Genomic DNA, 25,742 nt, shown 5'->3' on the forward strand with positions numbered 1-25,742 from the left:
CCTTGTGTCTTACCTGTATGTGTTTGCTGGAAAACTCAAAGGTGCACCAGACATGGGTTTTAATAAGATGAATGTGAGTCAGCATGGACCTCTAACCATATTGTAAATTACAGTCATGTAAATAGTTTAGGGACGAAACAGGATAGAAGTACATTATTTGAAATGGATAGTTAGGTTTTTTGTGGGGTTATATTTTAAGAAAGCTTCCCAGAAATGTTTAGTGTCAGACTGAAACGAGGAGGCTTGAGGAAGCACTCTAATGAAGGGTGAGGGCCAAAGACCATGGCATTAATGGTTAGGGTTGTAGTGGTTTAAATTGGGCTAAAAGTTTGTTTTTGGAAAATAACTATATTTTAATGAAAATATGGTGGCCAGGTCCAAATAAAAACTATGCAGGATTAAACATATTGCTTCTCTAGTCAAGACAAACTTGACTAATGTGGCTGCTGTTGAGGAACGGTCTGATCCAGACTCTACGGACAATGCTGGTATTGTGGCAGTAGTAGCTTGGTTGTGAAGGCATTGGGTTACTGTTCAGAAGGTTGCAGGTACAAATCCTAGCACCACACCAAGCTGCCACTGAGCCCTTGAACAAGACCCTTAACCCTCAACTTTTCAGCTGTATCCTGCTGTAGCTGTACGGTAAGTTGCTGGGGATATTTAAAAAAATGTATATAGGTTAATGCAAGCTTCTACTCCCTCCCCTGGTGTTTCAAAGGGCATCGTGGTAGGATTCATATGTAATTAAAAAAAAAAAAAATGAAATAACACCCCCCCCCCCCCCCCCCCTTTTTTTTTTTGATTACCTAATCTCCAAATGTGAGAGATGCATAGTTTTGTTCCCTGTAAGGAATACTGTAACCAATAGTATGCATCAAAAACTAGGGTGCAGTCAGAAACTAATAGCTGAGGGTAAGTGACTCTTCCCCCCCCCCCCCCTTTTTTTTTTTGGGGGGGGGGGGGCGGTTTGGACAAAGCATTTGTCCAGCCCACCAGTAGGGAAGTGGTTCAAATGTGGTGTGCTCATGGAGAGGTCATTTTTGTAAACAGGAGAGCACCAGCAGCTGATGGAAAATGAAGGTTCTGCAATCGATTCAGGTTTCCCATCAGACGTAGTCTGTGCTGCTGTAGTACAGTGATGATGCTTTGGATGATGGATGAATAGAACTGTATAATTTCCCAGGATGCATGTTAATCTAGTTACACTGGCTTTCAGCGCCTGGATGTGCAGTCAGATGGAGATCTGACAGGTGGCTGGTTTTGCTTCTGTAATTTCCCTTGACATTCCTTGACTTGGAATTTTTAAATTTTTATTTTAAATACAATCCAATTCTATCCCACTGGCACGCATCTTAAAGGTCTGCTCTACCATTTGATTTTTAAAACCTTGGTCATGTGACACAAACTTGGACAAGGTATAATTTTAGCTACATGTTCAATTTAAAAAGCATTACAACTCGGTGCGTCTTTAAAGCACATTTTAATTTGTGTGTAAATGTTTGCGTAAGCTAACCTGAAAGCTCTGCTGGATTTGCAAAACTTGCACAATCTTGTTTTGCTTCGTATTCATATGCGTGCATGTTGATAAATGCCATTCACCTGTAAGTTATTAAGTCTGTGTATGGTTTACATCTGGTGATGTCCCCAAAACTCCATAAAAGGCAAAGCTCACAGAGCAAAAAAAAATTGGGGGGGATTTCAGATGTAGAAATGAATGGTGGGGGGAGGAGTAGTATAACTTTAAAAGTACGAGTAACAGCACCTACTCATGGGTGGGGTTCCCCCCCCCTTCCTTTCACCCCTGAATGTACAGGATTTTCATGGATAACAAATTTCTTGTGTAAATGCTCCTATGAATGATTTTATGAAGTGTTCTGTTCATATCCAGCATGACAAATGAGGCCAACTGGTTTGCTCTGACTAAACTCCATGTAGACCCTCCATTTTGATCATCTTGAAGTGACCAATCACTGATTGTACCCATAGAGGACTGATGTTTCCCAGGTGGGGGGCAATGGAAGATTTGCTTACTCCAAAAGAGAAATTCAGTTGCTTTGTGCACTGCAATATGACATGAGGTCACTGGAGTGAGCTAATGATGAAGTAAAAAAAAAAAAATGGCAGCATGACTGACTGACCTGAGACTGGTAAAGCTTTCTTGTTAAATTCATGTTGTGAATTGTTTACACATGGCTCAAAGCTCAACTGGCTACACAGTACATGTGCCCTTCAACACATGACTTCTATAGTAGCATTAGCCAAACCTAAATACAGTACTGTGCCAATTCCACTAGTTACACAGTACTTGGCCTAGTTAATGGCACCTCGCCCACACTAGTTATTTAACTTGTAGCCAATGATCCTAGCAAATTAGACGATATTAAGGTACCACCAGGACTCCCTGACTAACTAACTACCAGGCTTCAAATAGTCCCGGTGGTTTTTTTTTTTTTTAAATGCAGTAAAAAGGTCTGTTGTGGTTGGGGGATCATGTTGATGCACTTTAACATCTAGAGGGCAGTATAGAGCTAATTCAGTTCATGTTGGAGTTCACTTTTTGATATCTCAGATTTAAGTAATTTCTTTCTTGTTTCATTTTGGGTATCAAATTTCTCATGTTTCTCCTAAAATTCCTTAAGAAATATAATTGGATGGAAAAATTAAAGGATTCAAAGCAGCATGAAGGGTTATGCCTGGTATCAGCAGGATTCAATTGAACACGAGGGAACGTTGCATCACCTGGGAGCTCGTAAGAAAACTCACTTCGCAGCCATTGGTCACTAGTTTTATTCAGTCAAGTTATTTTCCCAGTACTGACCTAAAGAGCTGCATTATATGCAATGGGACAGTGATCCTGATGTGGTGGCAGCTGGTAGCCTTTCAAACAGGGGACGCTGGTCGGTTACGACATTTCCAGATTTAAAAAAAAAAAGAAAAAAACACATCAATTTTGCCCATACTCTTGCTTCTGATCTGGCTGATTGTTGGCAGGGTCACAAACTGAAATAACAGGTTATTTTGGCCCATTAGCCTACTGTCCAATATACATGATGGTGGTGTTGGGGGGGGGTGTTATATTTTAACATTTTATATTTTAAAATTGTGGCATGTTTAAAAATTGATCATTATTGAAAGCAGCTCTTTGTCAGGAACCTCAGCAGTAACAGCAGAGTGTTCTGGAATAGGCACAAGCACTGACCTTGGGGAGCCAAACATAGAGCTGGGTGCCACATTTCATTCAATGACACTTTCCCTATATTTTACTTATTTTGACTGAGATGTTTTATTGACAACTTTGATAACTCTTCACTTTCAATCCAGGTCTGTAGTGTGAAATGTTCTCGGCTGTGTTTTTGTTTAAAAATGTTTTCCAAATTGTAGCTGTGTTTAATTCATATCCAGAAACATATATATTCCAATATAATATACTCAGCATAAACATTTTAAATAGATTCTATATTTTTGGTCCATCCATGACACATTACTAAAGTAGCCTATTTACTGTTGATGTGGGTCACTTGCTGTTAGCCAATTCACTTTCTCGTACCAGGAGAGCTGAAAGGAACGAGTATTATTCCCTACCTTTTTCACCAAGTCATTTTGAGGCGTTGGTCTACCCTGCTCTTTAATTTTTTCCTTGAAAGGAAGACTGGCAAATGGCTTTGCCAAAATTAAATCAACAATGCTTGGCATCCGTGCGCAGCTTTCTTGCTAGCTGACTAGCCCCCTCAAGTTCAGTCACTCAAACGAAATTTCTGGAACTAAGATGGCAAACTTGACAACACTATATTTACACTTTATTTACAATGAAAATATATACAAACTAAAAAAGCTGGTAGAAACTGTATGTAATGAATGAAATCGAAATGTAAGCTGATCTCTTGCAATACACCACACCACTTGCGAATCTGCATGGGACTGAACTGAAATTCACCACTGCCTGTCTATATTTGAAACGAGCTGTCAATCAAAGAAAATATCCGGCCGCTTTCACCAATCGCCAGTCTCCTCGCAGAAACTGCCATGTCCCTCCCACTGTGAGGCTGGGAGTCCGTGGGTGGGCATTTTCGCAGTATTTGTCCAATAACCGTCTTGCATTTTGAGATTGAAAAGTGCATAGCTCCCAAATGCCAGTGAAGTCCACTGAGGCTGGGCTGCATCGCGCTGTCACGAGGGGGAAAAACTCACGCACACATTAGGCGAACTGAGGAAAGTTATAACGGAATGATTTCGCACTGTAGTTGGGTTGAGCACATATATTTCTGAGTCTGGATCTGAAATGGCAATGTTATAAGGTCGGCTATAACATAAGCCTAGCGCAATTCATCCTCCACGATGTTCGTCATTTTTAGAGGAGGCTGAGCCTCCTTCGTTGTCTTGGAGCAATCGCCCGTGTCCTAATGGACCAAACTAGTCACCCCCTCATGCAGCTGGGTCCAAGTGGTCAGGTTGAAGCTTGGGCCATTGGAGGGGGGGAAAAAGTGACTTGATTTTTACTTCATTCATTCAGAACCTGATCAGCATTCTGGTGGCTTAAACTTTTTTTTTTTTTTAAGTGTTCTGGAAAATGCACCTTTTGTGCAGCTCCATAGTGCAGTGGTTGGCACAGTCACCATCTGTAAAGAAGGTTCTCAGTTTGAACCTGCTGGTTGACCTGGGGCCTTTCTTCGTGGAGTTTCTTCTCGTGCCTGTAGGAGTTTCCTCGAGGTGTTCCGGTTTCTTCCCACAGTCCAAAGACATGTGGATTGTCAATCAGCTACTCTAAATTGTCCATAGTCAAGGAGCGTGAAATAGCTGTCCGTGATAGACCAGTAACCTGTCCAGGATGTACTCACCTCGTCTAAGGTCAGCTGGATGACTGCAATGGAGAAGTGGTATTGAAAAATGAATGATGACCAGTTTGTGATACAACCCCAAATCAGGAAATAGTTGGGGTGTTTTATATTGAAATTGAAACCAAAAATGATCTACAAATACTTGACCTGTCTTGCACTCAAAACAACACGGCACAGCATGATTGTTTTACTTCATGACCCCCCCCCCCCCAAAAAAAAAATGCGCACACTTCAATTTTTATTCTTGCAACTTCTTTTTTTTAAAGTGGGATGGTAAAGCATTTACAAAGTGGTAAATGTGGCTGTTCCTTTTTTTTTTTTCACATAAAGATGTTTACAGACTGAAGACACCAACTGATGGAGTGTTTCAGAGGTTATTTTGTCCCATTCTGTCGGCAACATGCCTTAAGGTGTGCAACAGTACGGGGTCGTCTTATTTTTCATTTCAAAATGCTCCACACATCCATCCTCTATTGGACAGGCATCCTCTTCTTCTACAGCACTGCCTTTGTAATGCGTCCAGAATATGGTTTTGGATTGTCTTGTTGAAATCACTGGGAAAGATTTCTTCTTGAAAGGTAGCAATCGGTACATTTTAATGCAGAAAAGTACACCATCACAAGTATAAGTGCCCATTCCCAAAAGCACTGGCACAATCCCATACCATGACTGACAGACCCTGGCTTTTGGATTTGTTGCTGGTCTGGATGCTTCATTTCATCTTTGGGTTGGAGCACACAGTGCGTTTTCATGCAAGAAAGATCTGGAGTATGGATTCATCTAACAATAATACACTTTTCCACTGTGTGGTGATCCATCCCAGGTGCCTCCTATGGTACTTTTCATATATAATCACGAACATGATCATGCTGACCTATTAAAAGCAGTAATAAATTGACTGACTGGAATGATCATGACTACAGTCAGGAAATTGAGCGTGATCTTATGGAAAGGATATTGCTGAATATTTTTTCCTTGGTCATTCTGAATTGCGTATTATTGTGGTGGCTCTGCACTTGCATCATGTATCAGCTTTGAATCACTGTACACTAAACATCACATTGTGGTGTTAGCTCTGCACCTGTAGTGTGTATCAATCTTGTGCTGATTTGGCTGCATTTCATTGTGGATCATGTACACTCAATGTTTGAATACACTCTTGGGAGGGTTGAGCTGAACAAGTTTCCACGACCCTCTGAGCCCAGAGAAGTCAACAGCACTTCTGGACACCATTAACAGAAGGCTTCCTTTTTGCACAGTACAGTTGTAACTGACATTTGTGGATGTAACTCCATAGTGTGGTGCTTAACAAAGGTTTGCCAAACTAATCCCGAGCCCATGTGGTGACGTCAGCTCCAGATGAATGACCTGTTCTTGGTGCAGTGCCATCTGAGGGCTTGGAGATCACAGGTGTTCAGCTTAGGCTTGTACCCTTGCACTTTACACACCTAAATGATTCAAGGAATTATTTCAGTGCACCATAGACGGTGAAATATCGAAGTCCCTTCCTGTCTTTCTCAGCCCATCTTTGCTACTCAAAGATTAGGCCTTTCCTGGATGCTGATCTTTTACAATCACCTGTTGACTTCACCAGCAGGTGATTTTTATAATCACGATTGGGTACAATCGTCCGCTCAAATCACATCGTTATTTAAATGGTTTACCTCATTACTAGCTGTAAACGGAAGGTGTTGCAGGAATGAATGTACAGTATATTAAGAAATGAAATGAAGTTGACCAGACAAAACATGAAATATCTTTGGGTTCATCCTGTCTACAATGAAGTACAAGTCAACTTCAAAATCACTGCTTTCTTTTTGTATTTGCATTTTTCCATACCATCCCAATATTTTCTGGGTTATAAAATCCCACTCGTGAAATAACTCAAAGGTGCAATCAAAAACAATACCTCAAAATGGGTGGAGAACGGGGTCAGGTTTCCTCGGAGTGTGTGTGGGGGAAAGGGATTAAAAAAAAAATCTCCCATTAACAAAGTCAAGTTTAAAAAAAAAATGGAAAGGGAATTGAAATCTCCAACTACAGTGATTTATGTTGTAAAAAGAAATGTATTCTGAATATAATGCTTTATACTAAATCAACTTGCTCATAAAAAAAAACCTAAGAAAATGTGGATAACATGCTCAAATACTTTGTATTCCAACGTCTAAAGACAATAACTTTATTTGGCTTCTAGTGTACGTCTTACAAATGCTAGTGTATGTAATAAATACGTTTTGTTACACCTCTTTCCGAGTATTCAGACTAGCGCTCCAAAGTGTACACTTGAGAGATGTTAGTAAATTAAAGTCAACCGAACATTTTACGAAATGTACTATGAATATTCTTATAATAAACTCCAGTAGTAGTTTTGAATGATCTTGACAGAATTATCTTGAAAGACCTGGGGTGGCTTCTCAAAAGCCTCTTAATGCTAAGAGCATCTTAACTAGGAGAGAGAGAGAGAGTGTTCATTGTGCTGCTCACTCTACCATTTAACAATGATCTTTGTGCTGCGACACTTTTGGGAAACTCTAGATGCAAAGTATCTTGTTTCAACAAGCAAAACCTGAATCTCACCTTTATTTCTGTTTGATCATGTGGCCATCTGGGAGAAACTAGAAAGAAAACGAAAAGGTCGTGTTCCTCTGAGGAGCAATTTTTGAATCCTCATTTGTGTAAAACATGCTGGGAGAAGTGTGTGTGTGTGATAAACACATTAACATTGGTTAAACTAGTATAACATGCTGCCTAAGATTATTTTTCCCTTTCAGAGCTCTTAACCGTAACACAGCTCTAAAACTGGTCCCATGTTGGCCCTCACATCTCCGTGTCCCAGTATAAACTTTACCTTTAAACTTGACTTGTACGTGCAGTTCAAGATCAGGATGAGCTTCTCTCTTTGGAATGTCCAAACTGGGGATCATTTGCCTGACTGGGCACGTTTAATTAGGCATAATTTTAATGAAACTTTTTTCTGGCAGAAGAGTAAGATTCCCCTTTTTGGATAATCAATTCTTTGTTCCTTTGACAATGTCATTTGGCAGGTTTTCCATGATCCTTTGATTTAAGACACAGGACGCACTGAGCAGTTAAACAAGGGCACACAGGATTAGGAGGCAGATGGGGAAAATTCTTGATCAAGTGAGCCACTCTGTTCTCTTTTTCACCAAGCAAATGTTAATGCGACGTGATGGTACAGCTACTAGTGGCTTTTTTTTTTCCCTGTCACCATTACATTCCATTACTTTTAGTAAAATGCAGTACAGAATGACGTTTGTAGGTCTTACCAAAACTCTATTTTAAAGTAATATACTGTACGATATAGGGCGTCTCCATTTATTGGTAGACTGAGTACAATTGAAATCCTTAACTTTTTGCATTAACAATGTTTGCACCCTGTTTTCTTTTAATAATTGAACATGGCACAGTGTTGCACATTCATGCTTATTTTGCAGTTACATTGTATTTTCAGGTCTTATTCACACCAGTTTTTTTTTTTTTTTTACATTGCATTTAACATTGTGTTCTTTTACTGCTTTGCATGCGACATCAATCTTTCTTGATACAACGTAAATCAACAACAATGTGCTTCCAAATCTTTCTCACACAAACTTTATTTGGGACATCAGTTAAAAAAGAATGACGATGTGCTTTTTCTTTACACCAAGTTGGGAGATTATTAGCGATACCTTCGTGTGTGTGTGTGTGTGTGTAAAAATTAGTAATTCAAGTATCAGTTAGTGATTTTATCGGAGTTCTGGAATGATTGAATCAAGTGACCTTGGTGAATATAAATGCATTATGATAGCATGCACAAGTCCTGCTCTTTCCTATCGTCCTGCCGTCCCTGATAAGAGCACACCTGTTGACTACTGTTTTATCCACACATATATAAGGTTTATATCGATGCTGAACGCTTTCAGGAATAAACCAGCAAATTTTCCATTGCTTTAGGCCTTTAGTTTTCTGTAAGTCTGCTTTGTGACGATGTCCATGGTTAAAAGCGCTATCTAAATAAGACTGAATTGAAATGAATAATGGCTTGCACTGTCCCCAAATCTGACCTCTTTCGAAAGAGCTGGAGAGGACAACCTTTCTTTCTGGACAACCATCAAAAATACTGCCGTTTCATCAGAACAGCCAGGTTCCAGTAAAAAACTTGGTGCATACAAAAACTATCTGGGTGTTCTATAGTCTCAACAGAAACTGGCTACAGCATGATTTTATAGTGATTTATATGTGTTCAAGAAGACCATATACAGTGGTGCTTGAAAGTTTGTGAACCCTTTAGAATTTTCTATATTTCTGCATAAATATGACCCAAACCATCATCAGATTTTCACACAAGTCCTAAAAGTAGATAAAGAGAACCCAGTTAAACAAATAAGACAAATATTATACTTGGTCATTTATTTATTGAGGAAAAGGATCCAATATTACACATCTGTGAGTGGCAAAAGTATGTGAACCTTTGCTTTCAGTATCTGGGGTAACCCCAGTAACAGCAATAACTGCAACTAAACGTTTCCGGTAACTGTCGATCAGTCCTGCACACTGGACTGATGATGTTTTGGGTCCTATTTATGCAGAAATATAGAAAATTCTAAAGGGTTCACAAACTTTTTCAAGCACCACTGTGGATAATGCCCAAGACTAAACAGGGAGGAAAATATGAGCAAGATCATTAGAACATCATGATTTTAAGGAACAGATGTGTGTAATTCATGAGTGAACAAAGACAGAGAAATTGTGTTAAATTGAACTGATCTTAAAATGAATAAACCTAGAGAAATAGAAAATAATGCAACAGCTGTTGCGAGTAAGACTTGAGTATTGAAAACAATCTATGATGTTCTGGAGGCCAAAGGAGGCACAGCATCTTACAAAAATATAAACTCTGTAGAGAGAGAGATTTGATTCTCGGGGTTACAATTCATTCCTCCACTCAGGGTTTACATACTGCTGGATTGCACTCTCCTCAGTTTCCACTAGAGAGCAGGATAAAAAAATAAAGATTAAGCATTTCTTAGTTTGTTTAATTAATGTATTTTGTGTTTAAAAAAAAACTATTTTTATCATATAAATATATTTGCTAATCCCACACCCGTGTTTACATTATTTATGAGTTACTTCGAAATAACTTTTAGCTGTAGTCTAGAGGAAATGTAGAAATCAATTCAGGTTTCCATGAACAGTCCCCAATACTGACCTTCAGCCACTGTATGGATGTTGAGGGCTGTGAGCCGAGCCACCACTTCCTCTGTGCCCTCTACAGAGATGTGTTTAAAACCAGCACAGCCTCCCTCTTCAGTGCAGTAATCAATAAACCTTAACACACACACGTACAGTATGAACAAAATAATACACAGAATTCTACTATGTGACCACTGTCATGCGTCTCTTGCAATCAGTTGATTAGACCTTTCAGAACTACTCTCAGGATTTGGTTTTGAAATTTTTTTTTTTATGCATTCAAAATCAAAGACTTCATATTCAAAGATTTTAAATCACATGTACAGTGATGGTTGAAAGTTTGTGAACCCTTTAGAATTTTCTATATTTCTGCATAAATATGACCTAAAACATCAGATTTTCACACAAGTCCTAAAAGTAGATAAAGAGAACCCAGTTAAACAAATGAGACAAAAATATTATACTTGGTCATTTATTTATTGAGGAAAATGATCCAATGTTACATATCCGTGAGTGGCAAAAGTATGCGAACCTTTGCTTTCAGTATCTGGTGTGACCCCCTTTGTGTAGCAATAACTGCAACTAAACGTTTCCGGTAACTGTTGATCAGTCCTGCACACCGGCTTGGAGGAATTTTAGCCCGTTCCTCCGGACAGAACAGCGTCAACTCTGGGATGTTGGTGGGTTTCCTCGTATGAACTGCTCGCTTCAGGTCCTTCCACAATATTTCGATTGTATTAAGGTCAGGACTTTGACTTGGCCATTCCAAAACATTAACTTTATTCTTCTTTAACCATTCTTTGGTAGAATGACTTGTGTGCTTAGGGTCGTTGTCTTGCTGCATGGCCCACCTTCTCTCGAGATTCAGTTCATGGACAGATGTCCTGACATTTTCCTTTAGAATTCGCTGGTATAATTCAGAATTCATTGTTCCATCAATGATGGCAAGCTGTCCTGGCCCAGATGCAGCAAAACAGGCCCAAACCATGATACTACCACCACCATGTTTCACAGATGGGATAAGATTCTTATGCTGGAATGCAGTGTTTTCCTTTCTCCAAACATAACACTTCTCATTTCATCCGTCCACAAAACACTTTTCCAATAGCCTTCTGGCTTGTCCACATGATCTTTAGCTCGTATAGAGCTTGCAACCTTTATTGCACGAGGTGGCCCACTTTAGATTGTTCCTTCTGGACTAGACAAGGGCTGGAGTGAGCTACGCTGTCAGTGACAGTCTTGTTTTATATTAATATTTAATACATATGGTTTATTGCTTTTTTTTTTTTTTTTTTTGCTTCAGCAAGTCGTCGCTGTCAGTTCAAAACCTGCTATGTGACAACTTAGGTCAATTCTCAAGGATCTTTTTTTTTTTTTTGCAATTTACGCTAATATAATGCTGCAATTTAGCTATTTTGATGGATATTGACCAAGCTAATAATAGAACAAGTAAACTTTTACTGGCTTCTCAGCTTATTTCAGAGTTTTATTCAGTTTTTTACATCTCCTGTAAAAAAGGAAAAATATCACATAGCAGGTTTTGACCTGACAGCAACGAAGTGCTGCAATTTTCTCCTTGTAACATGGATTGTATACAAAAGCATACAGTAGTGTAGTACACATGTTCACTCCTTTTTTGTGTTCATATAAACTTGTATGCTATTTTGTATTTAAATGCATTTTTAAAGGAATGTGAAAGTTCTCCAAGTCAGTAATTCAGTAAAGCAAATTAAATGAAGCACTTAATTAAGAAATTTAATTATCAGTGAATGCAGTTGTGAGTGCAAATGACTGTGCGTACCTGCACCAGGTTGCATCGTTACTGAGAATTACAGGGTTTCCCACAACAATGAGCAGAGACCTGGCTCGTGTCACAGCAACATTGAACCTCTAGAGAGGGGGAGAGTTGAGTTTCTGTGTGAGATTGTGTAAGTACGTATTTGTATGTTTTAATTTGTGTCTGTGTTTCTGTCTGAAGTACCTTTTCGTTTTTAAGGAACCCAATGTTGAAAAAGGAGTCTAATTGGAGGTATTTATCAGTGCTGCGGACAGTCGATACAATGATCACCCTCCTCTCTTGACCTTGAAACTCCTCCACTGAGCCCACCTGCAAAACACACACACACACACACACACACAGACAGTCTCTTTGATAGTGCTGTGAGGGAGGAGTAATCACGAGGTACTAAAGGCTACACCATGGCCACAGCAAACCGAAATGAAATGCTCTCGGTGTCACCTTCAGATGTTCAATGTCCTTGAAGCTTTTCAGGTCTTTATCACGTTGTCTGATGGCCTGCTGCAGTTTTTCCACCTGTGACCCAACACAAATACACACACAAAGATGCACACAATGAGAGGAGTGAACATGTTATCTGGCTCAACAATTTGAAAAACATCAGACTGAATCTTTATTTCTTAATTTCAATTTACACTATTGTTAACGGCGGCACGGTGGTGTAGTGGTTAGCGCTGTCGCCTCACAGCAAGAAGGTCCTGGGTTCGAGCCCCGGGGCCGGCGAGGGCCTTTCTGTGCGGAGTTTGCATGTTCTCCCCGTGTCCGCGTGGGTTTCCTCCGGGTGCTCCGGTTTCCCCCACAGTCCAAAGACATGCAGGTTAGGTTAACTGGTGACTCTAAATTGACCGTAGGTGTGAATGTGAGTGTGAATGGTTGTCTGTGTGTCAGCCCTGTGATGACCTGGCGACTTGTCCAGGGTGTACCCCGCCTTTCGCCCATAGTCAGCTGGGATAGGCTCCAGCTTGCCTGCAACCCTGTAGAAGGATAAAGCGGCTAGAGATAATGAGATGAGACTATTGTTAACACTACATCTTAATATTTTTAAATATTTTTGCAGAGGGGAACCGTCAGGGCCTTCGAGGCCTTCAGAGAAGGCCCAAACGTATCAGCATTTAATTTGTTGTATTTAATTTCTTTCATAATTTCATTACAATTATTCTCTTCTAATTTAAATTTGGCCTCATTTTCTATCAAATTTGCTTCTGAAATGAAAGGGTTGCTGTCCTGAAAACATTAAAACAGAGTCATCAATGAGATTTTTTTTGTTTGTTGTCTCGAGGCAGAGAAGAGTTTAGAGCCGACTCACTCGCTGGTTAGGACTTCATTGCCGTGACAGTGTATGTTTATGTAGGAAGTGACATCTGAATTAACCAATCAGATTTTGATTTATAGTGGGAAGGACTAAAAGCTAGCTGAATCGTAAGTCAGCGCAGCAGTGAAGTAACCTTCCAGCCGGTGTAGCGTTCATCAGTAGTTAGCGAATGCTAATAAAGCGATCAAGCCAGTGCTAACTGAGTGGAAGTAGCACAGGCTAACAACCGAGAAACTAAGATTTCTGTCTCCAGACTCTTCTTCCACGCACGCTCGCCACAGTATTTTTCACTCAGACTTAAGTATTCGTTTCTCTCTGTAATTTAATTTTAAAAGTAATTTTACTTTTAAAATTAACATCAACAACTACACACAATGGAGCTACCTGGCACGCTGCTGCTAATTCCTTGCAAAATCCTTTGTCGTGTTGCTTTTTTTTGTTGTGTCTGGCTAAGTTTTGGCTGAGCTCAAGTCCCAGCTCTAATGGTAACTTACTACTCACAATGATACTGCAAGCTGGCCTAGTGGTTTGCGTATCTGCCTCTTGACCAGGAGACTGTGAGTACTCCTTGTGGTCGGGTCATATCAAAGCCCATCATAAAAATAGTGCCTACTGCTATAGGAAGGACTTTGGCTTCATATTCATCTCATCTCATTATCTCTAGCCGCTTTATCCTGTTCTACAGGGTCGCAGGCAAGCTGGAGCCTATCCGAGCTGACTACGGGCGAAAGGCGGGGTACACCCTGGACAAGTCGCCAGGTCATCACAGAGCTGACACATAGACACAGACAACCATTCACACTCACATTCACACCTACGGTCAATTTAGAGTCACCAGTTAACCTAACCTGCATGTCTTTGGACTGTGGGGGAAACCGGAGCACCCGGAGGAAACCCACGCGGACACGGGGAGAACATGCAAACTCCACACAGAAAGGCCCTCACTGACCACGGGGCTCGAACCCGGACCTTCTTGCTGTGAGGCGACAGCACTAACCACTACACCACCGTGCCGCCCGGCTTCATATTATACTCAATGAATTCATACTATCATACTATACTATTCATTTTAATTAACATGCTTATTAATATTTGTTAGTTAATGAACAAACCATGAATTTGCAGTTAAATTCTCTGCCACTTCTCTTCCAGTTAAAAACTGTTATCTCTCTGATGTGCACAGGGACACACCAGGACACAGTAACATTCACCCTGCGATGTTACGTGGCTGACCACCTTTACAAATATCTTGAGTCATCTCAATATGCCTCCATTTGAGTTCGTACATATCTGTACTTGTGAATGGATAACCTAAGGTGGATGTAAATACCAGGTGTGAATGTGGCTCTCCTGGTTGGTGAGTGCTCATTCCTACCTGTTTCCTGTAGGGGGTAATGATGCCGATGTCTTTGGGTGAGATCTTGGCAATGCCTTTCTTGCCCTGCGTCAGCAGCAGTTTCTTCAGGTAGTCAACAACAATGGCGATCTCATTGGTGTTGAAGAAAGATGGACTGTTTAATTCACGCTCATCCTTTCCGAGCACACCATGAAAAATCAGAGGGAAATCCTGACAAACAAAGAAAACAACTGATATTGAGAAAACACTGACAAATGAATACATACAAAGTGCACGTAAGGTTCATATTGATGTCACTTGAAGTGAACCCGAACACTGACTCACAGAGATTCTTAAAAAAACAACAAAAAAAAGGGTGTTGACAATACTGTGACTCACTTGACTTAGCAAAAAATATACATATAAACAAACCAGAAGAACCGGTCTCTAAAATAACATTTTGAGGAAGTATGTGACACTAACGGGGGGGGAACTCCTGTAAAGACTCCACTGGCTGAGCAAACATGCAGTCACGTCTAGTGAATATGAATTAACTGGTAGTTCAGGTATTCACACTGGCAGTAACAGTGGCTGAAAGTTATTCATTTAAATTTGAATGTTGTTGGCAGGAAACTGAGTGTTTATTGGTGATGAAAAGTGGGCAGGATGAAATACGCAAGAAGGTTCAGTGGAGTTTAACTTGCAAATGACTTGTAAATCAATGTAGTGCGCAAGAGAGACTGTGGTATTGTTCTTTTTTCCTCACTGCTGTCAATCTGCAACTCTGTCAGCTCAACAGGAGGCTGTGGGGCTTGCTCTCGAGAAGTTTAGTAATAAACATGTTCAATAATATCATTCAAAGATGCGCCACAGTCAGTACACAATGCAGGCAATGGCAGGGGGATTACCCAAATGCACAAATGTAAGGATAGTCCAGAGTCAGAATACAATGGCTTAGATTTATTAATCGAACAGTAAGGATGCTATACACCTGATCATTTATGCAGTTGTCCAATTAGCCAACCAGGACGTCAAGGACGTAGTAGCTCATCTGGCCTGCCATCAAAACAACCATGACGACCAAAACAAACAGAACTGAAATGTGACAATGTGAGAGAAGACCAACCTCCACAACAAACTGATTACAACAGGAAAATCAAAATGATTAAATTTTGTTCCCCGAGGGAAGATCTATCCAAAACGTCGATCAGATCTTAACTGAGAGGAGATACAATTCTAGTCAGGAGAAAATTTGTTAGCAAAAAAATTGACAGTACAATGACCAAATGTTGTACAGAAGGTCTAGTTCTTTCAAATCAAACAATCACAACAGAAATCCACTGAGAACTGAAAGAGACGCGATTTAACTGAAAATAAACAAAGTTGTAAACAAATTGTTGATTTCCTTGTTGTAAACAGTCACCAAGTTTTGTTCCCCGAAGGAAGATCTACCCAAAACATCAATCAGAACTGAAATAGGATGAGAACTGTGAGAGGTGATACAATTCTAATGAGAAGTCCCAAAATTCGTGAAGTTGACCTAATTAGTAGTTCGTTAGCAAAAAATTTGACAACACAATGACCAAGTGTTGTGCAGAAGGTCTAGTTCTTTCAAACGAAACAGTCGGAAGTGAAATCCATTGAGAGGTGAGGGAGGAGATATGGTTTAACTGAAAGTAAACAAATTGTTTACAACAGGAAAATCAACAAACAAACGACCAGGTTTTGTTCCTCAAGGGAAGATCTACCTAAAACATCGATCAGAACTGGAATCGATTGAGAAATGAGTGAAGATAAAATTCTAGTGAGAGGCCTGGAAAATTCATTAATTTGGCCTAATTACTAACTCGTTAGCAAAAAATTTGACAAAACAACGACCAAGTTTTGTGTGGAGTGATGAGTTCTTTCAAACAAAACAATCAGAACGGAAGTCCGTGGAGAATTAACGGAGGGGATACAATTTAACTGAATTGTGGATGACGGACGGATGACATGCCACAGCAACTGCTTATCGGCCTTATGGCCAGATGAGCTAATTATTTGCCACTAGCGCAAAGCATAAAATCATGCAGATACAAGTCAAGAGCTTCAGTTACTGTTCATATCAAACATCAGAATGTACAAAAGTGTGGGGTGTTGTGGCTCAGGCGCCATACCATAAATCCGGGGACCCGGGTTCGATTCCGACCCGAGGTCATTTCCCGATCCCTCCCCATCTCTCTCTCCTGCTCAATTCCTGTCTCTACACTGTCCTATCCAATAAAGGTGAAAAAAGCCCAAAAAAATCTTTAAAAAGAAGAATGTAGAAAAGTGTGATCTTTGTGACTTTAACCGTGACATGACTGTTGGTGCCAAATGGGTTGGTTTGAGTATTTCAGAAACTGCTGATTATCTGAGACTTTCACACACAACAGTCTCTAGAGTTTACACAGAATGGTAAAGTCACAGAGATCACATTTTTCCCCATTCTGATGTTTGATGTGAACATTACCTGAAGCTCTTGACCTGTATCTGCATGATTTAATGCGTTGTGATGGTGTCGCATGCTTGGCTGATTCGATAACTGCAGAAATGTACAGGTGTTCCTATTAAAGTGGATGGTGAGTGTATATGAAATGTTTAGCCCTTTACCCCCCTTCGTGCAGTTCTTTGGACACGGCTATGGACCAAAACAGCCAGTCTGGGAGTGTCTGAAAATCTGTGTCTGTCTTGGTCTCGTGAACTCAAACACAGTTCAACTGCAGTGAGAGAGCGATTCCACCATGAATCGACCAAACTGCAGGAAATGGTGTTTATTTTGGGTTGCATGAAGTGCAGTGAGCTAAACTCAACCGGGAGGCACACACTGAGCCAAAGGATAAAGCTGTAGGTTTGCATAAATATGCTATGTCTATTTGGACCCATAAACAAATAGAATAAATAAAAGCAAAATGTGATTCACAGAATGTCTGAAATGAGTTATTTATATAATTAGTTTGTATCTTATTATTTATCTTAGTGTTCTCTATGCTCTTGTAATATTTGTGATTTCTACTCATACTTTTTGGTATTTCTATCACCATATTTCTGACCCAAGAATGAAATTCATTTAGTATGATTTCAGTCTAACACACCTACTTTACCCGTTTATTTAATTATGTGCAATACGAAAACAAACCAAACAGCAAACAACCCAAAAGTATTACTCTTGCTCTGATTTGGACTTGGGGAACTGGACTAATAGTTGTGAAAGTGCCCTAGGACTTTGCAAGCGATTGATTCAACCAGGCATTTCCAGAAAGAAAAAAAAAAACATTGCTAAAACCATTACTCAAGAAAGGAATTACGTAAGGTTAAAAAAAACAAAGAAACAAACAAACAAAAAAACTTGCTGGTGTGAGCACAGAGTAATGGATGTTAATTGCAACTCTGCAGGAAACTTTCTCTACATGAGTACACTTTACTGTAGGGGCGTAATGCAGTGACACTATCTGTATTTATGTCTGAATATTCATATCTGTATTTAGATTTAAAGGCAAAGTGGGTGTGGCCTACTCCACAATGTTCTGACAGTCATTGCTCAACCTCAGCCACATCACTCGAGTTCATAATTGATCTCAACTGGAGATGGTCCATTGTTGTTTAATCCTGCGTACATTTATTATTTTTGCTTGTACCTGCCTGCAATAATTTCTAAAGAAAAGGTATTCCCAAAAATATAAATGAATTAATAGCCTATTTTAAAGGGCTGATGACACGAACATGACTCTATGCAATTTCTTAAATAAACTATACAACATGGCAAACATGTTAGATTTCTGTTATAATTACGTGAAAAGAAGCTGTTGTTACGCGAATATCCAACTTTTAATTGCACAGCGCAAGAAAACTGGCTCCGTGGCTCGCGGCCATGCTGTGACGTCAGCGGAAGAACACGCTGCGGTTCACTGGCTGTTCTACTCTGGTTCTACTCAATGGAAATGGCGCATGAAAACACCGGTGAACTCTCTAGTGCTAGCTCTTCCTCTTCTGGGAGTCTAGAATTGTGTTGATCTCTTCTGAATAGAATCTATGATAGCCTACCCTCTTTACCCTTTGCCTCTCGTTGCTAGGCGACAGTTACATGAAAGCCGCAAGCTTTCACAAGCAAATACATGACTGATATCATGCTGACTTTATGATTACATTTATGATTATCATGAATGTGTACTCTATGATGTGTACTCTATGAGCGCTCTGGAGCGAGTCACTTCCAAGATGGCCGCGCAGACCGCATGGTTACTATTTTTAGCATCATGTCGGAGCACTCTATAGCTCTACGTACCTTTATCTTATGTTGTTTCACAACACATGTTCTGACAGGAGGACTGTCTTTGGAGGAGTCGCCTTGTCCCAGGCGACTGCTGGATCCGGCATAGCTACTAGTAGACCCCCTCCGGAATACTGTAGGCAGTGTTGCCAGATACTGTTCAAAACCCACCAAAATGCACTTGAAACCGCCCAACTGGGCGGGAAACCACCCAATCTGGCAACACTGACTGTAGGCACTGCTGATGGTAGTAACACACGTTTGTGCTGAACTGCACACCCAAGAGATTCTTTTAAGCTGGGAAGGGTGTCAAAACAATCCAAATCGAAGTTTTCAGAGCACAGGACGGACGTTGGTGAGGGCTCCCACTTGTCACGAGTGCGCCTGACTTGCTTCACCCACTTCGCATGCAGCTCGGGATCTCTGGGAAACTTGAAATAAACTTACCCCATCCTTGTGGGTTTTGGAGCAAAAGCCGGCAACACAACGCGAAGGCATAATAACTATATATATATATATATATATATATATATATATATATATATATATATATATATATAGTATAATAATACTAATAATGACAAACTGAACACCTGTCGCATCAACAACAAACTGGTAAGTTAGGAGGAAGGTTCTTTCACTGACGTCATATAGCTCCTCCTCCTCATTCGTCTCCTGGGTGCTGCAGCCCCGTCAAATTTGCCCAAATAGCCGCGTTTTTTATCATAACTTGTAAAATAGGCGCCTTCGTGAATTAATATATGGATCATCGGGAATTACTTTTTATGTTATAAAACATCGCCAAAGATGTCAAAAACGTGTCATCAGCACTTTAAACTATCGCAACCTTGACCAGGCGGTTACTAAGCTAAGAATGCTGTAAATTCATCGTTCAGTGCCGAACATTCATGTTAATGAACGTGGTCTGTGTTTGAAAGTAATAATCTCACCTGTGCACAACTTTGTGGTTGTGTCCCATGGGATAACAGTCTCAAAAAAAGTAATGAATTAAAACATTGTATGTTTTTGAATTTTGCAGTCATGCAAGCCTGTATCTCACCGTTTTGGGCAGGTGTTCCCAGTTGCAGTAGAAGTTGGTACTGAATTCATCTGCACATGGCTTCAGCTCTCCGTCATAAAACATCTCATTAGGAGTTTTCAGGATTGCCTTGTGAGACCTGCATGTGATCACAGTGGAAAACACCGTTGTCAAGAGAAGCAATGAATTACATAACTTCCAATCAAAAGAGATATATATAGGCAAGCTGGACATAACCTGTAGTTGCACAGTAGTTTGGTGACATAGTTACTATTGAATCCAGTATCTGTTTTCTTATAGAGTGGATTTTGAGTCATCAGCCTCTCCAGAAGAGACAGACCTTCAGATATGGAAGAGAGCTTAGAGTGAGACTGGGTAGATAGAGGCAGGAAATACTATAGTGATCAGTGTGTGATATATATATATATATATATATATATATATTCTAGTTCCAAGTGTGAAATAAGAGCACCTCACCCAGGCCATATTTGATAGCATATGGAGACCTTAGAATCGGTCCAAGCTGCTTCGGATCTCCGGCCAGCACCAGCTGCCCTGTCTCTGCACGCAGCAAACCTGCACACACACAATTCACACTCTAATACCTTACTGTACACACATACAGACCAAGCACAGTACCATGAAGTTAGTATTCCAGTCTATCAATTAGTATATTTCTTACCAGCTATAGCAATAATGGTCTCACACTCCACTGCATGGCCAGCTTCATCCACAAAGATATGAGTGAAATGACCAGCAGGTAACCCACCACTGACCAGCCTGTGTACACACACACGCACGCACACATACACGCACACACTTAAAAACTGTAAAGAGAATGAGGAAACTTCTTTTTAAACAGGTAGTCCTAAGGCCACACCAATTTAATTAGTTGGTTCTCTGATTTTTTCAGGAAAAATATGAAGCGAGCGAGCGAAATAAAAATAAAATTTAAAAAATGCTCTGATGGTAAAATTAGTGGTGGAAATAGAGGGCTTTCATAATAGAGAAACAAAACAAAGACAATATATTATTGTTACACATTTCATATGGCTCTTTTAATAGCTTATCTTATTTCCACCCATATGCATTAAGGATCTCATCTCATTATCTCTAGCTGCTTTATCCTGTTCTACAGGGTCGCAGGCAAGCTGGAGCCTATCCCAACTGACTATGGGCGAAAGGCGGGGTACACCCTGGACAAGTTGCCAGGTCATCACAGGGCTGACACATAGACACAGACAACCATTCACACTCACATTCACACCTACGCTCAATTTAGAGTCACCAGTTAACCTAACCTGCATATCTTTGGACTGTGGGGGAAACCGGAGCACCCGGAGGAAACCCACACGGACACGGGGAGAACATGCAAACTCCGCACAGAAAGGCCCTCGCCGGCCCCGGGGCTCGAACCCGGACCTTCTTGCTGTGAGGCGACAGCGCTAACCACTACACCACCGTGCCACCCTGCATTAAGGATAATTGAAAATAAAAGTCTGAAACAACAGTCTTGTGACTAATAGCATTAGAACGACAAGATCGCGCTGTTTCACCAGATATGCGGACGGTAGCCTATGTGACTAAAACTCCGCGATCAATTTAACCGAGATGAATATTCATCAACGTGCCCTCTTGAATTTCGACACACCTGTCAAAGATTTTACGCTTCTGTTTGCTGAATATCCTAACAATCACAAATGCAGGATTCCCCTCCACAGGCATGTTTCTTCCACAAGTCTTTATCTAAAGTGAAAGGGGTGATTTGATTGGCTTTTGACGTCACGTGACCTCAACCTGCAGTCTTCAGAATTTTTTTTTTTCATTTTTCATTTTCTCCAAGCGGCAATTCCGAGAACCAACTAATCGAATTGGTGTGGCCTAAATGACATCTGTATATTTTAATGAAGAACTGCAGTAATGATCACTGTAAGGGACGTTTACCTGCCAGCTGTAACCACAGTGGTGACCACAATCCGATATTCCATCAACTCTTCTTTACGTGGAAACTCAAACGCATCACCTTTAAGATTACAAGCGTCCTACAGAAACAGAAAACACACATAAGCATAACCGCACACTGTATAGTCTAGTAATGCTCTATGAACACAAACATCAAAACTGGTACCTGTCATAAAAATGAGCAAAAATGAACTTTTTTTTTTTTTTTTAAATAAAATTGTTTTAGAAGCAGCCCAGGAAAACCATTTACATGGTGACATTTTATCATGGTGTACTCTTTCCTTTAACTAAAATGTACTTCTCTTTTATGGACTCTATCAATCAGAGGTTCTAGTAGTTTAAAGTCTGTTTATCTTAAAAAAAAAAGTGAAAAGGGAGAAAACTGTCTTTAAATATTCCACTTAGACACACCAATATGCTGACTGTCTGCAGCAATTACAATGTAGTAGTTTAATTTGCAGTTTTTCCGCAGTAATAAAACATAATGACAAAATGACCACTTACAATTCATAACAAATAATTACTTTGGATAAATGTTCCATTTGCTATTCTAATTTAAATGTTACACATTTGTCCGCTGTCATCTTGCCTCTACATTGTAATCAACAATGTGTGCGATCCAAGATGATGTGACAGCTAGTATTTAAACCATTTACAAAATTAATTTATTACACATATGTCTATTTTACTATGAAGCATAAGCAATAGTTTAATCAAAACAATTTGATGCAGACTTTATGCTTGCCATGTTTATTCAACTCCCTCCTCCTCTACTTAATGTGATGTTTAGGCCCCCGTCACACTTATTCGGAATTAGCAGGAATCGAGCAGAACCAGCCGGAATGAAAAATTTTTCAAAATTTGTGCCACATTCGGGTGGGAATTTCAAACTGACCAACATTCTTACAGCTTTGTAAGAATGCCATTCGAATACTTAGAATGCACTTCGAACCCGCCTCGAATGATTCTTGCACATTCCGGGTGTATTAGCTTTTGAATGCAGTTCAAATGTAGTTGGAACACAGTAGGAATACCTAGAATGCAGTACGAATATTAAGAATTCACTTCGTATGCTGTACGAGTGTGGTTTGATTGCTGCCCGAATACCACCCGAAGTCTGGTCGGAAGGTAGTCTGGCTAACGCGACTTCAAAGCTCTACGAGCTATTGGTCTGGCCAAGATATTCAGCCCAACCGTTTCCCAGAGCCCGTGGTTGACCCGCCTCCCTGAAATGCCTCAGTTTGCTACTGGTCGAAGCCAGAAAAGGCTGTGACGAAGCTTAAACCAATCACATCACTCTTTCCTCTGACGTATGTGACGCGACGATAGGATTCTCGCTGAGCCCCATTGATTTGGCTACTAGCGGGGCTAACTGGTAGATTAAACTCTTACCGAAGCCGGTCGGGAGCAAGGCGAAAATGTCCTTCCTTTCAATAAATACCTCCAGGGCTGCTCTTTGCTCCGTTTTCAATGAGAACTTCCCGTTGAATGCTTTCAATACAGCATGATTCTGTAAACAATCTATGGCTTCCGGTCGCAGTTCTACTACGTCACTGCCTTGAAGGGCCGTTGGAGATGCTCAAAGTTGATTGGCTCCCAATTTTTCCGGAGCTTGGAAGAGCTGGAGATAGCTTGCCTGGCCAGACTAAGCTTGCAACAGGCCCTCGTGTTGCGTCACGCTTAGGATGGGCGGGCCCAGGCTAGTCGGAAGGTGCCTCGAATGCTGTACGAATTCACCTCAAATGCAGTCAGAACGCTCCCGGAATAGCCGCCGAATATGTTTTGAACGTCTAAGAATTCAAAGAGAATGCAGCTCAAATACTTAGGCCTTGTCCACACGGCAACGGATTCAGGTGAATCTGATAAAATTGTTTATCGTTTCGGCCTGGCGTCCACACGGCACCGGCGTTTTGGGTGCCCCAAAACGAAATCTTTTGAGAACGGGTTCCAGAGTGGAAAGATCTGGCAACGGCGCCGTTGCGAAGTCGTCTGGATGAGTAGAACGGATTTGTTTACGATGACGTCACAACCACATGACTGTGAGTGCTTCATGCCGGGCATAGACATATAAACATAGACGCCGCCTTCCGCGTAGAATCATACATCATCCTCGCCGCCATATTGGATGTGGCAAAGTGGAGAATAAAGATGCCTCATTCATGTGCTGTGTTTAACTAGCCTGGGCCCGCCCATCCTAAGTGTGATGCAACACGAGGGCCTGTTGCGAGCTTAGTCTGGCCAGGCAAGCTATCTACAGCTCTTCCAAGCTCCCGAAAAATCGGGAGCCAATCAACTTTGAGCATCTCCAACGGCCCTGGGTAGAGGCGTGTTCAAGGCACTGACGTAGTAGAACTGCGACCGGAAGCCATAGATTGTTTACAGAATCTATGCCGGAAGCGCTTCATTCACGAGAAACATTACGAACATGGAGCAGCGGCAAGCCTTTGACACAGCGGTAGATGCTGTATTGAAAGCATTCAACGGGAAGTTCTCATTGAAAACGGAGCAAAGAGCAGCCCTGGAGGTATTTATTGAAAGGAAGGACATTTTCGCCTTGCTCCCGACCGGCTTCAGTAAGAGTTTAATCTACCAGTTAGCCCTGTCGCATCACATACGTCAGAGGAAAGAGTGATGTGATTGGTTTAAGCTTCGTCACAGCCTTTTCTGGCTTCGACCAGTAGCAAACTGAGGCATTTCAGGGAGGCGGGTCAACCACGCACTTTGGGAAATGGTTGGGCTTAATATCTTTGCCAGACCAATGCTCGCAAAGCTTTGAAGTCGCGTTAGCCAGACTAGCGTTTAACTGTACCAACAGGTTTACCGTCCAAACGAGATCACATGGGATTACCTTTCACAGGTGAGACTGGAAAAATACTTTTCATTGTATTTGGTCATTATAACGTAATTTTACGAACAGATTTTTCTGACTTTGTGGCTAATATGAAGTCTCGCGCATAATAGCCGCTCGGTGAAATCTGTCTCCAAACAATTTATAATTTATAAATAAATTTATAATTTATTTCATAGCCCACCCAACCAATTTCACCACCAGCTGTCAGATGGTGATGGCACACTCAAAAATAGAAGAGATTGGAAGCATGTCAGACTGTGAAGCAATCACATAGAGCAATCCCATTGTAATATGGTTTAATTTAATTTTTTTTTCCATATAGCACTGTATATTGCAAAAATTGTTTTTGGAGACATAGCCTATCTGCACGGCATTTAATGAAAGTGATGCGGAGACGGCACGGCACGGCTTCAGCAGCGTAAGCACAGCACATTATTCTACACGATCCCTGCTGAGCTCCAAAGCATGCCTTGATGTGTAGATATCGTTAGTAGCCTACGATAGTAGCAGCGTTATAAAAAAACAAGTTTCCGATAGCTTGATTCCGGTATAGGCCCGCTGCATGTTTAGGAAATTTAGGTCATACCTCCCACGGAATATTGACGGGTATTTCGCACACTATTTATAACCATCACATTAAAAGTTATATATGTTGTTTTGATGCCTGTTTGTTTCCCAAATATATACGTGTGTGTCTTAATGGGTGAATAAAAGGCATCGAGTTAAACATTATTGTAGAAAGGGGCTTTATGAAGTTCAGTCCATTTACTTGCATTGGTTTATGGGGAAGATTTGCCACATCCAATACGGCGGAGACACTGACGTATCCCAGCAACGGGCCACCAGGCTCAATGTGGCGTCTATGTTTATATGTCTATGACGCTGGGTAGAAGAAGGGGTTTATGTGCATGCGTCGTACTTCTTCTATTGTTCTGGTGTCTCCGATGGGACTGTCTTACAGCGCACGTAGAGGTGTGGCATGTGTATTGCATCGTTTTCAGCAAGCGTTGCGTTGCCATATGTACCTGATATTTTACTGATCCGTTGCCCATGTGGACGCGATATATATTTTTTTTAAATCTCGTTGCCGTTGTCGTGTGGATGTAGCCTTAGAATGTACTTCGAATA

General features: G+C 40.8%; 1 protein-coding gene across 1 annotated transcript in view; it reads right to left on the reverse strand.

Moving 5' to 3' along the window:
* Positions 1 to 8,431: 8,431 nt before the first annotated feature.
* The window catches only part of mov10b.2 (Mov10 RNA helicase b, tandem duplicate 2), a 46,649-nt gene continuing 29,338 nt past the window's right edge, over positions 8,432 to 25,742 (reverse strand). Inside the window, exons 12-22 of the mRNA XM_060932153.1 lie at positions 21,746 to 21,843; positions 20,484 to 20,581; positions 20,279 to 20,377; positions 20,039 to 20,141; positions 19,823 to 19,940; positions 14,514 to 14,705; positions 12,268 to 12,342; positions 12,010 to 12,135; positions 11,830 to 11,918; positions 10,045 to 10,163; positions 8,432 to 9,823 (exon numbers count right to left, since the gene is read on the reverse strand). Coding sequence (XP_060788136.1) covers positions 9,762 to 9,823; positions 10,045 to 10,163; positions 11,830 to 11,918; positions 12,010 to 12,135; positions 12,268 to 12,342; positions 14,514 to 14,705; positions 19,823 to 19,940; positions 20,039 to 20,141; positions 20,279 to 20,377; positions 20,484 to 20,581; positions 21,746 to 21,843 — 1,179 coding nt within the window. The 3' untranslated portion in view covers positions 8,432 to 9,761. The remainder of the gene's footprint in view (positions 9,824 to 10,044; positions 10,164 to 11,829; positions 11,919 to 12,009; positions 12,136 to 12,267; positions 12,343 to 14,513; positions 14,706 to 19,822; positions 19,941 to 20,038; positions 20,142 to 20,278; positions 20,378 to 20,483; positions 20,582 to 21,745; positions 21,844 to 25,742) is intronic.

Source organism: Neoarius graeffei, chromosome 10, assembly GCF_027579695.1.
Source record: "Neoarius graeffei isolate fNeoGra1 chromosome 10, fNeoGra1.pri, whole genome shotgun sequence".
In the NCBI taxonomy this organism is placed as follows: domain Eukaryota; kingdom Metazoa; phylum Chordata; class Actinopteri; order Siluriformes; family Ariidae; genus Neoarius; species Neoarius graeffei.